The following is a 19,784-nucleotide window of genomic DNA, read 5'->3' on the forward strand; positions in this document are numbered from 1 at the left end:
GAATATCAGTCGCCTGTATCCGTCCTAAAGCAGAACCACAAGCACTCCTCCACAGTAAAATGCTGAGTTGTAGTTGAACTCTGAGAGGGTACAAATGTGACCAAATGGACCCCCTCTGTGTTACAAATGGATAAATTAACACCCACCACCATTTCAGCATTTTATTGTGGAATTCAATCGTTCTAATAATGACTTGACCGAGTTATTTTTGGGCAATCTTGATTCCTGTTCAATTTGTATGTATGAAAACAGATTATAGCGGGATTTCAATATATATGCAAATAATTAGAGTTGCGTACAAAGCATCTAAAAGGAAGCCCGTTCTCGTCGACCACGGAAGTTCCCAATTTACAATGCACCATCCAATTGATTACAATGAAAAGGCATGCATATTTGATAGTCAGAATAAAGCAATAAAGATGTTAGCCCGGTGAATCACACTGCCTTTCCCCTCTCAGAAGCACATAACGGGTGTGCAGTAATATCCATAACTGGATTTGCATCTCTAACAGAGTTTAAACCCGGTATATATGCTATTTTCATTCATTGAGGTAATTGTTTTACTCTAAATTACATTCTCTCTCATGAGATTTCGATCGCGGGATTATAGAATTTCGCGGAAAGATGAAAAGCTTCCTTCAATCCTTTCAAAAGGCAAATATTTCCTGCTTATGTAACGGAACGAGGAATATAAAATGTGTGTTAGTGTAATGCAGCGGAGCAGAGACCTGCTTTTATTCATCTTTAAAACTTTGATTTGCTGTTTTTTTCTTCCCCGGGGTCTGACTGTGTTTTGGTTTGTTTTTCCTGTCCCGGTAGGGAGGGCTGGATGTCCCGGAGCGGATGTTTCACAGTGTGAAGAAGGAGTGGGAGTCAGCCTCCAGAGACAACATGGGCGATGTCAGGGAGCTGATTCCAGAGTTCTACTACCTGCCAGACTTTCTGCTCAACTCCAACCACATCCCACTGGGTCAGTCCCAACTCCTCCCAACAATCAATTAATGAATCATTTAGCCACTGGTATCGAGTCCCTCAGGGCTCTATGCTAGTGTATTTTATGTTTTCTGTTATTGTGGGGAATGGGGATTAAGCTTTTGCTGAAAATAGCGTCAAGCTTACAACGCGTCGCAGCGTTTATTCAACATTTTCCCAAACATTTCAAAAATATCAAGATCACAGCTTGTGAGCCTGTACATCTGCTATCTTTTAATAGCCAATGCATAAAATATGGATAAAGTGGTCAAAATGAGTGTAGTAGAGGCCCCAGTAGGGGTCCACGTGCACCCCATTAATATTTAATTTTTTTCTAGTTTGGATTTTGGGCATCCATAGGACCTCTAATATCCATATTTTGATGATCCCAAGAAAATAAAATGACCAATGAGACCTGTTGAATTGCTGGTCGGAAACAACGGAGAGACTGTCTTTTAGAGACTGTGGCACACTCGAATTTGCCACCTTGTCAAGAAGTGGGGTAAATATCTAATTGATTCAAAGTTTGACTACATTTCGGCGAGGGAAAAAGGGCCATAGCCATTTCCCAAAAGGTCCCTTTAGCTGTCACTTCAATATATGCGAATGGAAATGGTTTACATGGATACCTACATGCATGCCTCCCCTGTACAGACATGCCAATTTTATGCCAATCCTGTGTAGTTTTGGGCAAGAACCCACCTATATTCCACCTATTGTAAACATGAGTCCACTTTACTGTATCTATAGCTGTATGAGACAACTGTACTGTTCCTATACTGTAGCTGTATGAGACCACTGTGCTTTATCTATAGATGCATGAGTACTGCAAAGTGCTGTACAGGTTAAAATACAATTGATATAGCTGCAAGCAGCGATAAGAAGGGAGCAAGCAATAAGCCTTGTGCTATTGCAGCTGTTCGTACCTCAAACATACTGTACATGACAGACGAGACATGAGTTATCCCTGTTAACTCATGTGCCTGTTATCACTGCTTGCAGCTAAAAACAATTGTAAAAATCTTCACATACAAACTTCTCTTCAACTGGGATTTCAGATAATGGTCCATAGATTGTGTGTAGAACATTTCATGCAAATTGCTCAAAAACATGAATCTTTTCACTTAAAAAAATGTACTTCTGATGTTTTTGTCCGTATAGGCTCACGTGTAGAAATGTTCATGCATTTTGATCAAAGAGTAGAGTAGACTACTGCACTAGAGTAGTCTACAGATACACTAGACTAGAGTGATCTAAACATACAGTAGAGTAGTCTACATATGCCCCAGAGTGGTCTACAGATCACAGCATTGGTCTATAGATGCACTACAGTAGTCTATAGATGCAGTACAGTGGTCTACACATGTAGTACAGTGGTCTATACAGATGCACTACAGTAGTCTATAGATGTAGTACAGTGGTCTACACATGTAGTACAGTGGTCTACAGATGTAGTACAGTGGTCTACAGATGCACTACAGTAGTCTATAGATGTAGTACAGTGGTCTACAGATGCACTACAGTAGTCTATAGATGTAGTACAGTGGTCTACAGATGCACTACAGTAGTCTATAGATGTAGTACAGTGGTCTACAGATGCACTACAGTGATGTGCAGACCACTGAACTACATCTGTAGACCACTGACATGATCTGTAGACCACACTCCCCAGGATTGCATTGTCAATACCCGTGTGCAAATTCAGATCAATTGCTCCAACCACTGAGATGAAGGTAAATCTCATTATGAGAGTGTTGTCTGATGACATCCTCTGCCCCTCTGCCACTTATATTGGCGGTTATGGTTATGCGATGCTCAGCCAATCACGGCACAGAATGACACAGCTTCCATCCAATCACAGCGCAGAATGGCACACTTTTCCGCCAATCACAGCGTAGGAGAATCTGACCTATATGCAGGCTAAATTGTCAAAATTCTGCTTTAACTAGCATGTGACGGGTCAAACTAGGGTGTTTTCATGCTTCTGACTCCATTGCAAGCATTTGTTTTGCACACACTCCTTGGGCTAAAAATGGCCATGGCCACTTGTCGAAAAGTGATGACCTCCTCACAGTCCAAATTTGCATCATCGCTGAATAAGTTAGGGAACCAATGGGTTAGTTAGACGACATACACCATATATGGTTATGGCTATGTCGTAGTGACTTGAGCAGGATGTAATAGGCACTAGGCAAAGTATAAAAGGGACCTGCACACTTGCACAGTCACAGTACAACCACTTTTGCATCAGAGAGCTAAGAGCAGCGCAGCGAATGAAACACAGAACTGAAACATCTCTTCAGGCCGGTCTAGTCGACTCGGTCTTGCAATTCACTACAGTTATCGAGACCGTCTCTAGTTCTCATTGACTAGACATTGTTCTGGTTGCGTTCTAATTGAACAGTACGCCACTGCAGCGAGTCTTGGCTCAACCAACAAATCCCAGATCAAGCTATTTTTCAGTCCAGTGCTTTGAGTGGAATCGCAGCTATGCTATGCTATTCAAAGAGGTCTTCAACAGTGACATTTGGATCCAACAGAGACACGTCATCAGAGCCAATGGGGTCCAAAAGCGGAACGCTTTCGGATCCCGCTCCAGACCGGACGTCCGCTACAAAATCCTCCACAGTCGTCTTCAACATGACATCTTCCCTTCTCTTAATCTTGTCCCCTGCACAGATTGCAATAGGTCAAATGTACTTGGGTGAATGCCCCAGGCAGCCCATTATACCCATCTACTTGATCGTAGCAGGAGCTTTTGGCCTTCTGTCGACTGTGCTTTCCTTCTTGGAATTGAGACTGGAGACAGTGGATGGGTCGGATGGCTCCGTCAAACGCCCCCTCAGCCGATTCTGCAAGATTTTTAATTATTTGGTCACTCTTTTCCTCTGCTGTTGGTTCATCGCTGGTAACGTGTGGATCTACTCGATCTATGAACCCAACTACAATAAGACTACAAATTCAACTTTGGATCAATATTGTAAAAAGACCCTCTACCTGTTTGCTTTCTGGACCTCGACTGTGTCCTACATCCTAATTGCTCTTCAGCTGTTATGTGGCACACTCGAATTTGCCACCTTGTCAAGAAGTGGGGTAAATATCTAATTGATTCAAAGTTTGACTACATTTTGGCGAGGGGAAAAAGGGCCATAGCCATTTCCCAAAAGGTCCCTTTAGCTGTCACTTCAATATATGCGAATGGAAATGGTTTACATGGATACCTACATGCCTCCCCTGTACAGACATGCCAATTTTATGCCAATCCCTTGTAGTTTTGGGCAAGAACCCACCTATATTCCACCTATTGTAAACATGAGTCCACTTTACTGTATCTATAGCTATATGAGACAACTGTACTGTTCCTATACTGTAGCTGTATGAGACCACTGTGCTTTATCTATAGCTGCATGAGTACTGCAAAGTGCTGTACAGGTTAAAAATACAATTGATATAGCTGCAAGCAGCGATAAGAAGGGAGCAATCAATAAGCCTTGTGCTATTGCAGCTGTTCGTACCCCAAACATACTGTACATGACAGACGAGACATGAGTTATCCCTGTTAACTCATGTGCCTGTTATCGCTGCTTGCAGCTAAAGAAAATTGTAAAAATCTTCACATACAAACTTCTCTTCAACTGGGATTTCAGATAATGGTCCATAGATTGTGTGTAGAACATTTCACGCAAATTGCTAAAAAACATATTTTTTTTCACTTTTTCAAAAAAATTTACTTCTGATGTTTTTGTCCGTATAGGCTCACGTGTAGAAATTTCCGTGCATTTTGATCAAAGATCACGGGAGGAGATATATTTGAACTGTTTTTTCATATAATTCAAAATGGTGGCTGATCTAAAGGTCAAAAGTCAGAATACAAAGGTTGTTCGGCATGAGGAGACCCATATGTGTATCAAAGTTGTATTGCTGACGGTCAAACAGTTCATGAGCTATGCCTGTTCAAAGTTTGCATTTTCAATTGAGTGCTATAGTGCCACTCTTTGCATGGCCATCTGACATATTGCCAAGTTTCGTGAAAACCAACTGCACGGTTAAGCCAGAACTGTTATTTTTGGCGGAAGGAAGAGAAAACTGACAAATACAATAAGGGACCAAGAAGAAGTCCCTTCGGGCTTGGTCCCTTAAAAACAAAACATTAGCACCTGCAAAGGAAGATCATAGACTGCCAGGCTCAGCTGTCACTAAAGACCAGGGAGAAGGAATTAGTCTTTAATACAGATTGATAAATATCCAATGACTGGGCCTGGGGGACAGAGGCTCTGGAACAGCTTGCCCCCAGTGGGAGGCAGTTGCTGCGAAGGCTCAGTAGAGGTAGTATAGTGGTTTACAGATACACTAGAGTGGTCTACTGATGCACTCGAGTAGTCTAAACATACACTAGAGTGGTCTAAACATACACTAGACTGACTAGAGTGGTCTACAGATACACCAGAGTGGTCTACAGATGCACTAGAGTAGTCTACAGATACACTAGACTAGAGTGATCTAAACATACAGTAGAGTAGTCTACATATGCCCCAGAGTGGTCTACAGATCACAGCATTGGTCTATAGATGCACTACAGTAGTCTATAGATGCAGTACAGTGGTCTACACATGTAGTACAGTGGTCTATACAGATGCACTACAGTAGTCTATAGATGTAGTACAGTGGTCTACAGATGCACTACAGAGATGTGTAGACCACTGACATGATCTGTAGACCACACTCCCCAGGATTGCATTGTCAATACCCATGTGCAAATTCCTCCTCACAGTCCAAATTTGCATCATCGCTGAATAAGTTAGGGAACCAATGAGTTAGTTCGACATACACCATATATACGACATACACCATATATGGTTATGGCTATGGCGTAGTGACTTGAGCAGGATGTAATAGTCATGCCACTAGGCAAAGTATAAAAGGGACCTGCGCAGTCACAGTACAACCACTTTTTCATCAGAGAGCTAAGAGCAGCGCAGCGAATGAAACACAGAACTGAAACATCTCTTCAGGCCGGTCTAGTCGACTCGGTCTTGCAATTCACTACAGTTATCGAGACCGTCTCTAGTTCTCATTGACTAGACATTGTTCTGGTTGCGTTCTAATTGAACAGTACGCCACTGCAGCGAGTCTTGGCTCAACCAACAAATCCCAGATCAAGCTATTTTTCAGTCCAGTGCTTTGAGTGGAATCGCAGCTATGCTATGCTATTCAAAGAGGTCTTCAACAGTGACATTTGGATCCAACAGAGACACGTCATCAGAGCCAATGGGGTCCAAAAGCGGAACGCTTTCCGATCCCACTCCAGACCCGACGCCCGCTACAAAATCCTCCACAGTAGTCTTCAACATGACATCTTCCCTTCTCTTAATCTTGTCCCCTGCACAGATTGCAATAGGCCAAATGTACTTGGGTGAATGCCCCAGGCAGCCCATTATACCCATCTACTTGATCGTAGCAGGAGCTTTTGGCCTTCTGTCGACTGTGCTTTCCTTCTTGGAATTGAGAGTGGAGACAGTGGATGGGTCGGATGGCTCCGTCAACCGCCCCCTCAGCCGATTCTGCAAGATTTTGAATTATTTGGTCACTCTTTTCCTCTGCTGTTGGTTCATCGCTGGTAACGTGTGGATCTACTCGATCTATGAACCCAACTACAATACGACTATGAACCCAACTTTGGATCAATATTGTAACAAGACCCTCTACCTGTTTGCTTTCTGGACCTCGACTGTGTCCTACATCCTAATTGCTCTTCAGCTGTTCTGTTTATGCTCTAGTCTGTGCCTCGTTGGCACCTATCTTCTTGCCCTTGCCCTGTCTTCTTGTGTCAAGTCTCAGACCTCTGACTTCACATTCGATCCACTTGATCCAAACATTACGAACTATAGTCTTATAAAGACCACCCAAGTGACCTACAATAGACCCCAATGGACCTCCAAAGGAGCTGGCTGATGACACCCAGCTTTATCTTGCAGTAGCTCCAGACGACCCCTGTTCTCTTGACCCCATTGTTGACCTGTCTATCCAGCATCAAATGCTGGATGACTGAGAACTATAAGATAAAATAGAAGAAAAAATCCATAAGAAATAGACTCGATAACCACTGCCTCCTTTCATATTATATAAACATTGCACGAATTGGAGCTATCTATTGTTAGACGATGCAAAAACATTGATCCACACTTTTGTTTCCTCTCGACTTGATTACTGCAATTCTGGCCTGCCAAAGAAAACAAATGACAGGCTACAACTTGTTCAGAATGCGGCAGCTAGAGTTCTAACTTTAACTAAAGGCCTTTTCAGACAGGGAGCGACTGACGTGCCTAGTAATTCATTTTCTTTTCTTTTTTAAATCATTTTTATCCCACGATTTTGCAACCCATTTTTTCACTCTGTGTCAATTATCTAATGTAATCCTAGGCGCTACACTTCCTCTGCCAACCTGGGGGGGGCAGTGGACTGACCTCATGCTTCCTTCTATGCATGAGGAGTCCAAGCTGCTTCTTTTCACCCGACAGGGGCGACTTTCCCCGGCCGGACGTAGCGCGTGGAAGGAACACGTTATTATGACCAGTTCCTTTCCCCTCCTGGCTGGCCAGTGGGAGGTAGTTTAGAGACCAGGATTACTGCATGTTGACCCTTTCGCCAACCCCACCTCGGGTATGGGTACTGATGACGCGGAGGAGAGAACACGCCCACAGCGGGAATCAAACCCAGGAACTTCTAGCTGTGAGGCGACAGCACTACCGACAGTGCCACTGTACCCAGTAATTCATTTTCAATGAGAGGCGTGCAACGTGCGTTTACTTTAGACGTGCAGAGAAGTTGAGGGGCGATTACATAAAGCGTATTGTCACAGCCACGGTTCCGTGAAATTGTCGCGTGCATGCTCGTTTCGTGCACACACCCTCGGACAACTAGACTTGGATTATGGTGAGCTTTTGTTGAGGGGTGCTAGCCCCTCCTATGCCCAGCTTTGTGCGTGTGTGTACCACACATTGGTGTCCTTAGACTAAAGGAACTATCAATTTTAAGCATGAGCCTGTCGACATTGTAACATGTGACATTCAGTCCTAGAATGTTTTATTTTCTCCATGTTCAACTCTGAACTACACTGTCCCAACACCAAAGACTACAAGTAGCAAGCCATTTTTGTATGCCTTAATTATCGCTGCTGTTCCTCTATCTATGCAGAGCTGCACGTTATTTTGATTTTTTTATGATTGTTTCCAAAAAAAATTGCTGTTTGTGGCCTGAAATGGAGTTATGATGTGCTTGAAACTGAATAACCACTTTTATAATAACTTTTTTTTATTTAATTGTTTTCCTTTGTATGTTAATTTACTTCAAGAGTCATGGTATTTTCTATTATTTCCATTCGGTTTCGTGTTGGTGATAGGTGTAGAAAGGGTTAACCCATTCTTGACGGGAACCCTTTTTGGTGTTTTAACTAAGCATTATTTTATACTTTAGTTATTGAAAAATAGCAGATCTACAAGCTCATAGCGCGCCACCTTTTTGAAAAATCGTAAAAATGCGGCACAAATCTTTGAATATATATTCTTTCAGAGCGAACGTTTATATATATATATATATATACTGTTTTAATTCAGCTTGGGGCTTATGAGCCCCAAGCTGAATTAAAACAGTTGCACTGTGTTTAGAAAAGCCGATTTGCTCGTCCACAAAACATATGACATAAATTCTCCATTCATTGTCAATGGCATTTAATGTTTGTGTTAGGACAAAATAACCGATTTGCTCGTCCACAAAACATATGACATAAATTCTCCATCCATTGTCAATGGCATTTAATGTTTGTGTTAGGACAAAATAGCCGATTTGCTCGTCTACATATGACGTAAATTCTCCTTTCATTGTCAATGGCAAATGTGTTAAGGACAAAACACTATATATGGGAGGGCTCAAAAAAGAAGACCAAAAGAGAAAGAAACATCATAATTAAAAAAAGTTTTTTCTGTAATTATAATTGAAAAAGTGAAACTTTCATATTCATTGTGCATAAAGGGAAATATTTAAAACCTTTTTTTTGTTGTAATCTTGATGATTCTGGCATACAGCTCATGTAAATCAAGAATATCACACCCATGGGAAGTGACCCCTCACTTCACATGGGTGTGATATTTTTGATCATCATACATCATCTCAATCCGGCCAATCAGAATTTACTATCCTCACCTTCGTCTTCAATGTTTGTGTTTTGAGACGTGTGTGGGGACAAGATTTAGCGGACATTTGACCTGAATTCCCCCTTTCATTGTCAATGGAAATATTGAGACGTGTGAGGACAAAAGCTGTACATCCTCAAAAATCACACTTGTGTGAAGGGAGGGGCGCTCTTATCATCATACATCATCATACATCACATTCCATGCTCAGCCAATACAATTATTTCCGTGGTACAAACACACAGATGCATAAAGCTGGGCATAGGAGGGGCTAGCGCCCCTCAATAAGGGACGGATCCGTGTGGACCCCTCCTGGGGCCTCTACTAGTGGGGACCACCTGTAACGATTTTATAAAGAGTCAAAACTGTATTGCCTCTGTCGGGTGGACATTTTTCAAAAACTGTTACTTTTCCGCATTCAAATTCAAAAATTGGCTACTGGTATAACACATTATTCTAGTATTATTCTAGTATTATAATAATACTTATAATAATGCATGTTTAGCTTTAATTTAGGACAAAACACTAAAAGTTCAAATAAGGTTTCTCCGCCGTCAGAGTTGATGTTGTACATACATGCATTGACAGGTTCCATACACGATGATGATGTTGTACATGTATGTATTGACAGGTTCCATACAAGGTGGTGATGTTGTGCATGCATGCATTGACAGGTTCCATACAGGGTGGTGATGTTGTACATGCATGCATTGACAGGTTCCATACAGGATGATGATGTTGTACATACATGCATTGACAGGTTCCATACAGGATGATGATGTTGTACATACATGCATTGACAGGTTCCATACAGGATGATGATGTTGTACATGCATGCATTGACAGGTTCCATACAGGATGATGATGTTGTACATGCATGTATTGACAGGTTCCATACAGGATGATGATGTTGTACATGCATGTATTGACAGGTTCCATACAGGGTGGTGATGTTGCACATGCATGTATTGACAGGATCCATTGCAGGGTGATGATGTTGTACATGCATGCATTGACAGGTTCCATGCAGGATGGTACGACATTGGGAGATGTGGTTTTACCTCCATGGGCCAAAGGTGACCCCCAGGAATTCATCAGAGTCCACCGAGAGGTCAGTCGCCAGTGAAATACTTGATTGTTCATTTCATTCTGAAAGTGTACAAAGAAGGTTAACGTCAACATGGGTTTAAAAAGTGTTAAAGTTGCACTATGTAGCTTTCCTCTTATAGGCCTAGCCCCGGATTTGAACCCGGTTAATTGCACAAGTGCTGACATTTTCACCATTGAGAGCCTGCCTGCTTGCTCAGGGCATAAATTGAATCTTGACCATCAGGTCAAAATTGACCTTTGATTTGATACAATATAAATGTCTCAATAGAAGAGCAGGGAGACAAAATACAACCACTCAAATTGCATAAGTTATATTGTATTAACATACACTATCATACAGATTGGACAAAATTGCATTTTTCTTTTCTTTTTTAGTTGCATAGTGAGGCTTTAACACGGATTAAAAAGGGTAATAAGGTGTTAATAATGTAAAGTATACCCTCTAAGAGTTAAATTAACACGTAGGATTTAACAATGTAGAATTCTACTACAGTGCTGGCACTGTTTTACTCTCGCACAGCTGAGACATATAAGGGCCTAATTACAGGGCTGACATTAGAGTTTCAAGATCTCAATGAGTTGCTCTGCGAAACCTTGTGAGCTTGTAGATCTGCTATTTGTGCAATTAGTCTCTACACACGCACACATACACACACACCCTGTCTTCCTATTGGCTGGCCTTTACACAGCTAATAACTGGTTTGCAACATGCTACAGACTCGATATTTGGTCCATAGATGTAGACCACCAATAGGAACGAGCTGTACTTGCTTAATTGCTTAAGCCCCGCCCCCCTATGTCTTCCTATTGGCTGGTCTTTACACAGCTATAACTTTTGTTTACAGCATGCTACAGTCTTGTAATTTGCTCCATGGACTTAGACCACCAATAGGAGCACGCTGTAATTGCTTAAGCCCCGCCCATCTGTCTTCCTATTGGCTGGCCTTTACACAGCTCTAACTTTTGTTTTGTTTTGTCTCAGCTGTGCGAGAGTAAAACAGTGCCAGCACTATGACTGTAGTAGAGGACCTGGCTAAAATATGTATGCACTTCATTTAGGAGAGAATATCTCAACTGTTCTTGGCTAATATGACCCCCCCGAACAACTTTGGAACTGTGAACAATTCTCTATCCGGGGCGAAATACCCGAAACTGACCACGCCCTTTTTAAAATGCGAGTACTTACTTCACACCACTGTCGATCGGCTATATTCAGCAAAAGATTTCCCCACAATAAGGACGCTGGGTTGTTTGACTGTTAGGCTACTAAGTGTAACATTGTAAAGTACTCAAATAGGCTACTGTACTAAAGAACAAGTTTTAGGTATTTTTTTACATTTCTTGTAATGTATTCAATACTTTTACTTCTACCTCACTTACACCTCAGAGGGAAATATTGTAGGCCTACTTTTACTCTACAATTTGTGAAAACTTTAGTTAGGCTACTAGTTACTGTAGAATTAAGATTTAAACTTTAGTTAGGCTACTAGTTACTGTAGAATTAAGATTTAAACTTTAGTTAGGCTACTAGTTACTGTAGAATTAAGATTTAAACTTTAGTTAGGCTACTAGTTACTGTAGAATTAAGATTTTGAGTATCATTACAAATCACGCTAACCACTTCAGCCGTATACATATTTCGGCCATTTGAAAATAGCAGATCGGCTATTTTCAAAAGATTTTTTTAATACATTTTGACAATTATGAATTGAAATGGGACACTGCGCAATGAGTACTTTTGGTACTTTTGGTACTTTAGGTATATTTTTTGCACTTTAGCACTTTTAGTCAAGGTTCGACTCCCGATCCCGACAGCCTTTACTGCATGTCACTCCCGCGTGATTTCTTTCTACGTCCGAGCATAGACATGGTAACGCCCCGCCTGCCTCTGATTGGCCTACCAACACTGCCCATCTTGCCTGTCCTCCGAGATGCAAGGCTACTCCGCGATGGAAAATAATACAAGAGTACAAGAGAATGGCAACACGCGACAGTAACTTGTAACTTTAATTTTTGTAGAAGAGGCAAACTAATATTGTTTGTGCCGTTTGCTTTGATTGAATAATTGATTGAACAACTATGATTTGTTTTGGCTGTGTTCTAAATTAAAGTGTTGGTGTTGATTATTGTGTATTAATCTAATTATAGTAAACTAATACTAAAAAGATATTTATTTATTTCCCACCACGGAGTAACCTCGTAGCCTCGGTCCCATCCCATGCTTACTTAGAAAACTTAAAAGAAAACCTCGCGGCAGACTATCCAGCATGTAACCTCGCCTCACCAGGCTTTCCACCACCTCGGAGGAGGGCAGGTGGGGCGTTACCATGTCTATGCTCGTACGTAGAAAGAAATCACGCGTCACTCCCCCATCTCTCTCCCCATTTCCTGTCAGCCTACTATAAAAATGTATAAAATAAAGGCGAAAGCCGCAAAAAAAACTCTTCATCTTGATAATCTAATTGGTTTAAGAGTGTGTCTCTTTGCCAAAGAACAAATAGTACCCTCGAACTGGCCCCGTCCAATCACGCCGGTCACCGTGTCCAATTTCCTGTAAACAGACGGGACTTCAGGAATTGGCAGTGGTAGACGGTAACTAAAGTACATTTACTTGAGTACTCTTTTGAATACTTATGTTTTTTTTTTAGCATGCACTTCTATAACAATCTAGTCACTCCAGTTCTATGGTCGCTGAGGTGGAGGTTATGTAACTCGATGGAGAACACCAGATTGATCCATTTTAAAAACAGATTCTTCATCTTGATAATCTAATTGGTTTAAGAGCATGCACTTCTATAACAATCTAGTCACTCCAGTTCTATGGTCGCTTAGGTGGAGGACGGAGGTTATGTAACTCGATGGAGAACACCAGATTGATCCATTTTAAAAACAGATTCTTCATCTAATTGGTTTAAGAAGCATAAAGGAAGGGAATATTCCATTAGTGTCTCTTCGCCAATGAACAAATAGTACCCTCGAACTGGCCCCGTCCAATCACGCCGGTCACCGTGTCCAATTTCCTGTAAACAGACGGGACTGTCAGGAATTCGCAGTGGTAGACGGTAATTAAAGTACATTTACTTGAGTACTCTTTTGAATACTTTTTTTATTTTTAGCATGCACTTCTATAACATCGCATGGATGCACCTGGGACGTATCCTCAGTGATGTATCCCAAGGTCATCAGGGTTTCGGGTCTGTCACCCAGGCGACCCAGCTGGGGTGATCAAGTCCCGACTTACGTCCCAGTAGCTACCCTCGATCAGTCCCATTAGGGAAAGACCACCATTTTTGAGTGGTGCAACCACTCCAAGGAACAGCAATGTCCGTGTTCACCTATGTGACTCGTGTTAATGTGTGTGACTCATGTGTGACTCATGAGTACCAGTAGGGGCGCTGTTGTGGCAGAAACAGAGACAGAGAGATGCACTGTTGCCTGCTAATGAGAGAGAGGGGGGGGGGGGGGGGGGGGGGGGGGATTTGCACCACTCAGTTCACACGGGTGTGATTTTTTTAACTATGTACGTTGTGAGCTTTCGGCTATTTGAACTGTTTTAAAAATGTAAGCGTTTATATTCTCAGAAGGCCTCATCCCACCCATGCATGCTGCATTTGAATCGGGGGGGGGGGGGGGAGTCTGGCCAACGGTATAGACGGCATCTCTGAGCACTCCACTGTCTCCTCACATCGTCAAAATCAGCAGATCCACAAGTTTGAGATCGAGCTTATGGATCTGCTACTGTTGATGCTTTTGTGTGTGACGCTGTAGTATGATCAAGTACTGTAGGGCGTTAATGTACAACAACAAAACAGTTAGAGATAGGAGGTTTCTGCCCAACAACGATGTTATAATACACAGCTTGTCGTGCTAATCAAGGTGGGGTTTTAGGGAGCTACCTTTTACAGAACAATGCAGACTATTTATTCATATTGAAGACGAGGCTCAAGACTCTCTCTTCTTCTTCTTCTTCTTCTTCCTACAATGCCGTTATTATTTCTGCTTGTCGTTTATTGGGCTGCATGTAAGGCTCGTCTTTCCTTGGCCCCTTACCCCCTCGTTCCCTGTGTGTGTGTGTGTGTGTGTGTGTGTGTGTGTGTGTGTGTGTGTGTGTGTGTGTGTGTGTGTGTGTGTGTGTGTGTGTGTGTGTGTGTGTGTGTGTGTGTGTGTGTGTGTGTGTGTGTGTGTGTGTGTGTGTGTGTGTGTGTGTGTGTGTGTGTGATTAGTGTTTTATGTCGCTGCTATCTTCTCTTTCTACATCACACCCTATCGTTCGCAGGCCTGGAGGCATGTGGCTTATCAGTCTGTAATCTACTGAACTACTCATATCACCAACCATTCTTGCAAAATTAGCTATTTTAGCAGATTGTTGTTGTTTTTTCCCCCCTTCCATGCACAAATTAACTCAGGACAATATATCCCCTGTTATGAGACCGGAATATGTTTTTTTTATTTTTTATTTCTTTTTACTGTTATTCCAGGTGGGAGTTATTAAAGATTGTGTTGAAGGGGGACACCGCTGGTCATAATGCCCACTTTGGCTCCACTTACTGTTCCAAAACCAATCTCCCGCTAATTGTACCCAAATTATTCTTTAATTCAAACATGGAGAATAAGCTCATGAACGGAGTAGTGTAGCAACGACCCTGCACTTTTAAAATGATCTTTTTTGAAGGAAAGCATCGAAGCAAGTAACTCGATTGGTTGTGCGGTTGGAACAAGTTTCTCTGCGTGGCTTAACTCTCGTATCGCAGCTTGAGCGATGGTTTGTGTATCTCTAATAATATACAGTATGCACAGTGCATTTTAACACCGTGAACAATGCAGCTACAGTAGATTTATAATATCACTTAACCAGGCAGGTCTTATAAGGCTTTGATTTATACGTATACTGTAATTGTGCACGGGTGTGCCGTGCACTGAAAATAGCTGATTGACAAGCTCGCAGTGTGCCGTGACGTGGCGGATTGTCTGCAGAAATAGCAGATCGACAAGCTCGAAACACGTCACAAACACGTTTTGAGCTTGTGATGTTTTTGTGTGACACTGTAGTACGTTCAAGTACGACATTAATTTACGAGAAAAAAAACACAAAAAGTTAGAATATGGAGAATAGGAGGTTTCGGCCCAGACTGCGACGACATAAATTAGAGTTTATACTTCCTACAATGATCTGGGGGGCCTCACCTCTCCTCTCTGCTGCTGCTGTGTGTGTGTGGTCCTCAGGCCCTGGAGAGTGACCACGTGAGCTCCCACCTCCACCAGTGGATCGACCTGATCTTCGGCCACCGCCAGCAAGGCACCGCGGCGGTGGAAAGCGCCAACACCTTCCATCCGTACTTCTACGCCCAGAAGCACAGAGGGGCGCACGACGGCCCCACCGACCCCCTCATCAGGAGCACCATCCTGGGATATGTCAGCAACTTTGGCCAGGTTCCAAAGCAGGTATAGGAGTTTTAACGGGACGAGTCACCTGCATGTGTTAGTATAGCTCTCTATGCTGATAGTACTCAGTATTTGTTCAGTAACAGGAGTCTTCCAGGTCTCTACAGCTTTTTATAAGACAGACAATGCATTTTACGGTTGGGATACCAATTTTATCCAATCAGGATACAGATTAAACAAGTGAATGTGTGAAGTGATGACACAAAGAATATGAGCAGACAAAACTTGGAACTGGAACACTGTAAAAATGAAACTAATAAATGCTTACTCTCTCCTGATTGGCTGAAAGTTTGTCACCTACCTACCTGCCTGAAGATCTGCTAGTTTTGGAAATCTTTGTATAGCCTGTATACATTCTTTCAAAGCAAATATTTGCTCCTGGAGGTCCCTGCCTGGAACAATTTGGTTTGGCGGTCATTGACGTGAAAAAGTTTGAGCACTGCTGCTATAGCATTTAGAAGACATGTCTTTGAATGGGTTACGTTCTCCCTCAGCTCTTCACCAAGCCCCACCCACCTCGCAATGGCTCCAAGAAAGAGGGCTCTTCACCTCCTCATCACGTTCCCTTCTTCTTCAGACTGGATAAAGTCAAGCCCAATGGTCAGCTATTCAAAGGTGAAACTACAATCCATACCTTTTATGTCCATTGTATCTCTTTGTCTTTCTCGACAGAGAGAGAGAGAGGGAGGTAATTGCAACGATGTCCGAACAGTCCAAACTACAATAAAGATTTGGGGCCCCATCTTGTGCCACCCCTTATACCCCTTATCCCTAAACGTCTTTGCCATCTATTACTATTTTTGAAAGCCAAAAAAAAAAACATAAAAAAAAAAAAGCCCCATATCGTAGCTTTAAATTAGTCAAGAAAAGCTCATCCAGACACTTAATAATTATAATTATAATGATAATGATAACGACAATAATAATTCATGCAATGGATTGTCCAAAATGATGATTCAGTGTTGCACTATATATATTTTTTCAGAGAACCCTAAATTCAATCCATTACAGTCATCGTTTCATATTCCATAGCGTTTTTTCACTGCTCCGCCATTATTTTATTTCCCACCGTTTGATGTCAGTTATATTATATATACAGAGTCCACTGGGAGCCATTGGAGGAGGCTGGCACCGTCCATAGATTAATTTACACCATGCTGGGGGGGGGGGGGGGGGGGGTGCATGTGATGCGTTGGAAGCTACAATATGGAGATGACTGTTACACCGAGTCCTACTTAATAATCTGAATATCCCTAAAGGCTACTGAGCGAGACGAGATGAAAACTCCTGAATGCTCAGAGAGGGGATTCCTGCATATTACATTTCATATTAAATCTCAGAGTGTCTGATCAGATCAATAAGGAGATAGAGATGAATAGAGGGGAGGGATGTTCTTGCACTAATATGCAACAACGCTCCACTGTATACCTCTCCCTTTCTGGGGACGTTTTATGTGGCAAAGCTGGCAATGGAATATAATGACTTATGCCTGTTCCTGCATGAATAGATCAATTACAGCCACAATTACAGCAAGACAAACTTGTCTGTGTGCGCGCACGCACGCACGCACACACGCACACACGCCCGTACGCACGCACACACACACTTTGCACTGTCGAGGATGCACATTATATACACCCCTGAGGCCTAAGCCTGGCTGTGATGTAACCTGGGATGTTGCTGTTTAATTGCCCCGTTTTCTATGGTCAATCTAATGATAGCCAGTACAAGTTTACACTGAGCCACCAAACTCTTTAATGTGATGGATTTGAAGAGCAATTACCTTTTATTTGAGCAAGTTTATTCAGGTATAGACCACAGGCAGAATGAGGTCAATCTCAAATCGTTTTTTTTTTTTTTTGCTCTGCTTTTTAACACAACTTTTTTGTTTATAAGTAGCGAGTTACAACCAAACAAACTTCTTGCCTGTAGGAGCCAAGAGCTTTGTAGCAGCTCTGGTCTGTGCTCGGTGTCAGGCTCTGTGTCTAACGTACTTCTACCATGATATCATGTTACATTAAAGCATAACCATCACCACGAATATTGTCGCTAACTCCTATTGCCTCATCAATTAGTGATTAATCCAGAATTCCACGACACCACACTCACACCCTGTCTTCCCTCAGTGCAGAGCTCCCATAACACTCACACCCTGTCTTCCCTCAGTGCAGAGCTCCCATAACACTCACACACCCTGTCTTCCCTCAGTGCAGAGCTGTCCTAACACTCACACCCTGTCTTCCCTCAGTGCAGAGCTGTCCTAACACTCACACCCTGTCTTCCCTCAGTGCAGAGCTGTCCTAACACTCACACCTTGTCTTCCCTCAGTGCAGAGCTGTCCTAACACTCACACACCTTGTCTTCCCTCAGTGCAGAGCTGTCCTAACACTCACACCTTGTATTCCCTCAGTGCAGAGCTGTCCTAACACTCACACACCTTGTCTTCCCTCAGTGCAGAGCTCCCATAACACTCACACCCTGTCTTCCCTCAGTGCAGAGCTCCCATAACACTCACACCTTGTCTTCCCTCAGTGCAGAGCTGTCCTAACACTCACACCCTGTCGTCCCTCAGTGCAGAGCTGTCCTAACACACACACCCTGTCTTCCCTCAGTGCAGAGCTGTCCTAACACTCACACCCTGTCTTCCCTCAGTGCAGAGCTGTTCTAACACACACACCCTGTCTTCCCTCAGTGCAGAGCTGTCCTAACACACACACCCTGTCTTCCCTCAGTGCAGAGCTGTCCTAACACTCACACCCTGTCTTCCCTCAGTGCAGAGCTGTCCTAACACTCACACACCCTGTCTTCCCTCAGTGCAGAGCTGTCCTAACACTCACACCCTGTCTTCCCTCAGTGCAGAGCACCCATAACACTCACACACCCTGTTTTCCCTCAGTGCAGAGCTCCCATAACACTCACACCCTGTCTTCCCTCAGTGCAGAGCTCCCATAACACTCACACCCTGTCTTCCCTCGGTGCAGAGCTCCCATAACACTCACACCCTGTCTTCCCTCAGTGCAGAGCTCCCATAACACTCACACCCTGTCTTCCCTCAGTGCAGAGCTCCCATAACACTCACACCCTGTCTTCCCTCAGTGCAGAGCTCCCCTAACACTCACACCCTGTCTTCCCTCAGTGCAGAGCTGTCCTAACACTCACACCCTGTCTTCCCTCAGTGCAGAGCTGTCCTAACACTCACACACCCTGTCTTCCCTCAGTGCAGAGCTGTCCTAACACTCACACACCCTGTCTTCCCTCAGTGCAGAGCACCCATAACACTCACACACCCTGTCTTCCCTCAGTGCAGAGCTCCCATAACACTCACACCCTGTCTTCCCTCAGTGCAGAGCTCCCATAACACTCACACCCTGTCTTCCCTCGGTGCAGAGCTCCCCTAACACTCACACCCTGTCTTCCCTCAGTGCAGAGCTCCCATAACACTCACACCCTGTCTTCCCTCAGTGCAGAGCTCCCATAACACTCACACCCTGTCTTCCCTCAGTGCAGAGCTCCCATAACACTCGCACCCTGTCTTCCCTCGGTGCAGAGCTGTCCTAACACTCACACCCTGTCTTCCCTCAGTGCAGAGCTCCCATAACACTCACACCCTGTCTTCCCTCAGTGCAGAGCTCCCATAACACTCACACCCTGTCTTCCCTCGGTGCAGAGCTGTCCTAACACTCACACCCTGTCTTCCCTCAGTGCAGAGCTCCCATAACACTCACACCCTGTCTTCCCTCAGTGCAGAGCTCCCATAACACTCACACCCTGTCTTCCCTCAGTGCAGAGCTGCCCATAACACTCACACCCTGTCTTCCCTCAGTGCAGAGCTCCCATAACACTCACACCCTGTCTTCCCTCAGTGCAGAGCTGCCCATAACACTCACACCCTGTCTTCCCTCGGTGCAGAGCGCCCCAAAGGCCCGGTGGGTCAGATCCTGTGTCTGGAGAAAGAGATGCTGGTGCTGGATAGGAACACACTTCTCCTGTCTCCACTCTGCAGCTGCTACTTCGGCTGGGGCTATCCTGACAACTCCTGTGCTTTTGGAAACTACGCCACAGAGAAGGTAC

The 19,784-nt window shown here is 43.5% G+C and overlaps 1 protein-coding gene across 3 annotated transcripts in view; it reads left to right on the forward strand.

Annotated features, from left to right (window-relative positions):
* Positions 1-19,784, forward strand: part of wdfy4 (WDFY family member 4) — a 142,812-nt gene that overhangs the window by 110,351 nt on the left and 12,677 nt on the right. For all 3 annotated transcript variants that reach the window (XM_079513137.1, XM_079513138.1, XM_079513139.1), the window contains 5 exons: positions 820-970; positions 10,181-10,272; positions 15,495-15,713; positions 16,208-16,328; positions 19,623-19,780. In XM_079513137.1, the coding sequence (XP_079369263.1) occupies positions 820-970; positions 10,181-10,272; positions 15,495-15,713; positions 16,208-16,328; positions 19,623-19,780 (741 nt within the window). The remainder of the gene's footprint in view (positions 1-819; positions 971-10,180; positions 10,273-15,494; positions 15,714-16,207; positions 16,329-19,622; positions 19,781-19,784) is intronic.

Source organism: Electrona antarctica, assembly GCF_951216825.1.
Source record: "Electrona antarctica genome assembly, chromosome: 10".
Lineage (NCBI taxonomy): Eukaryota > Metazoa > Chordata > Actinopteri > Myctophiformes > Myctophidae > Electrona > Electrona antarctica.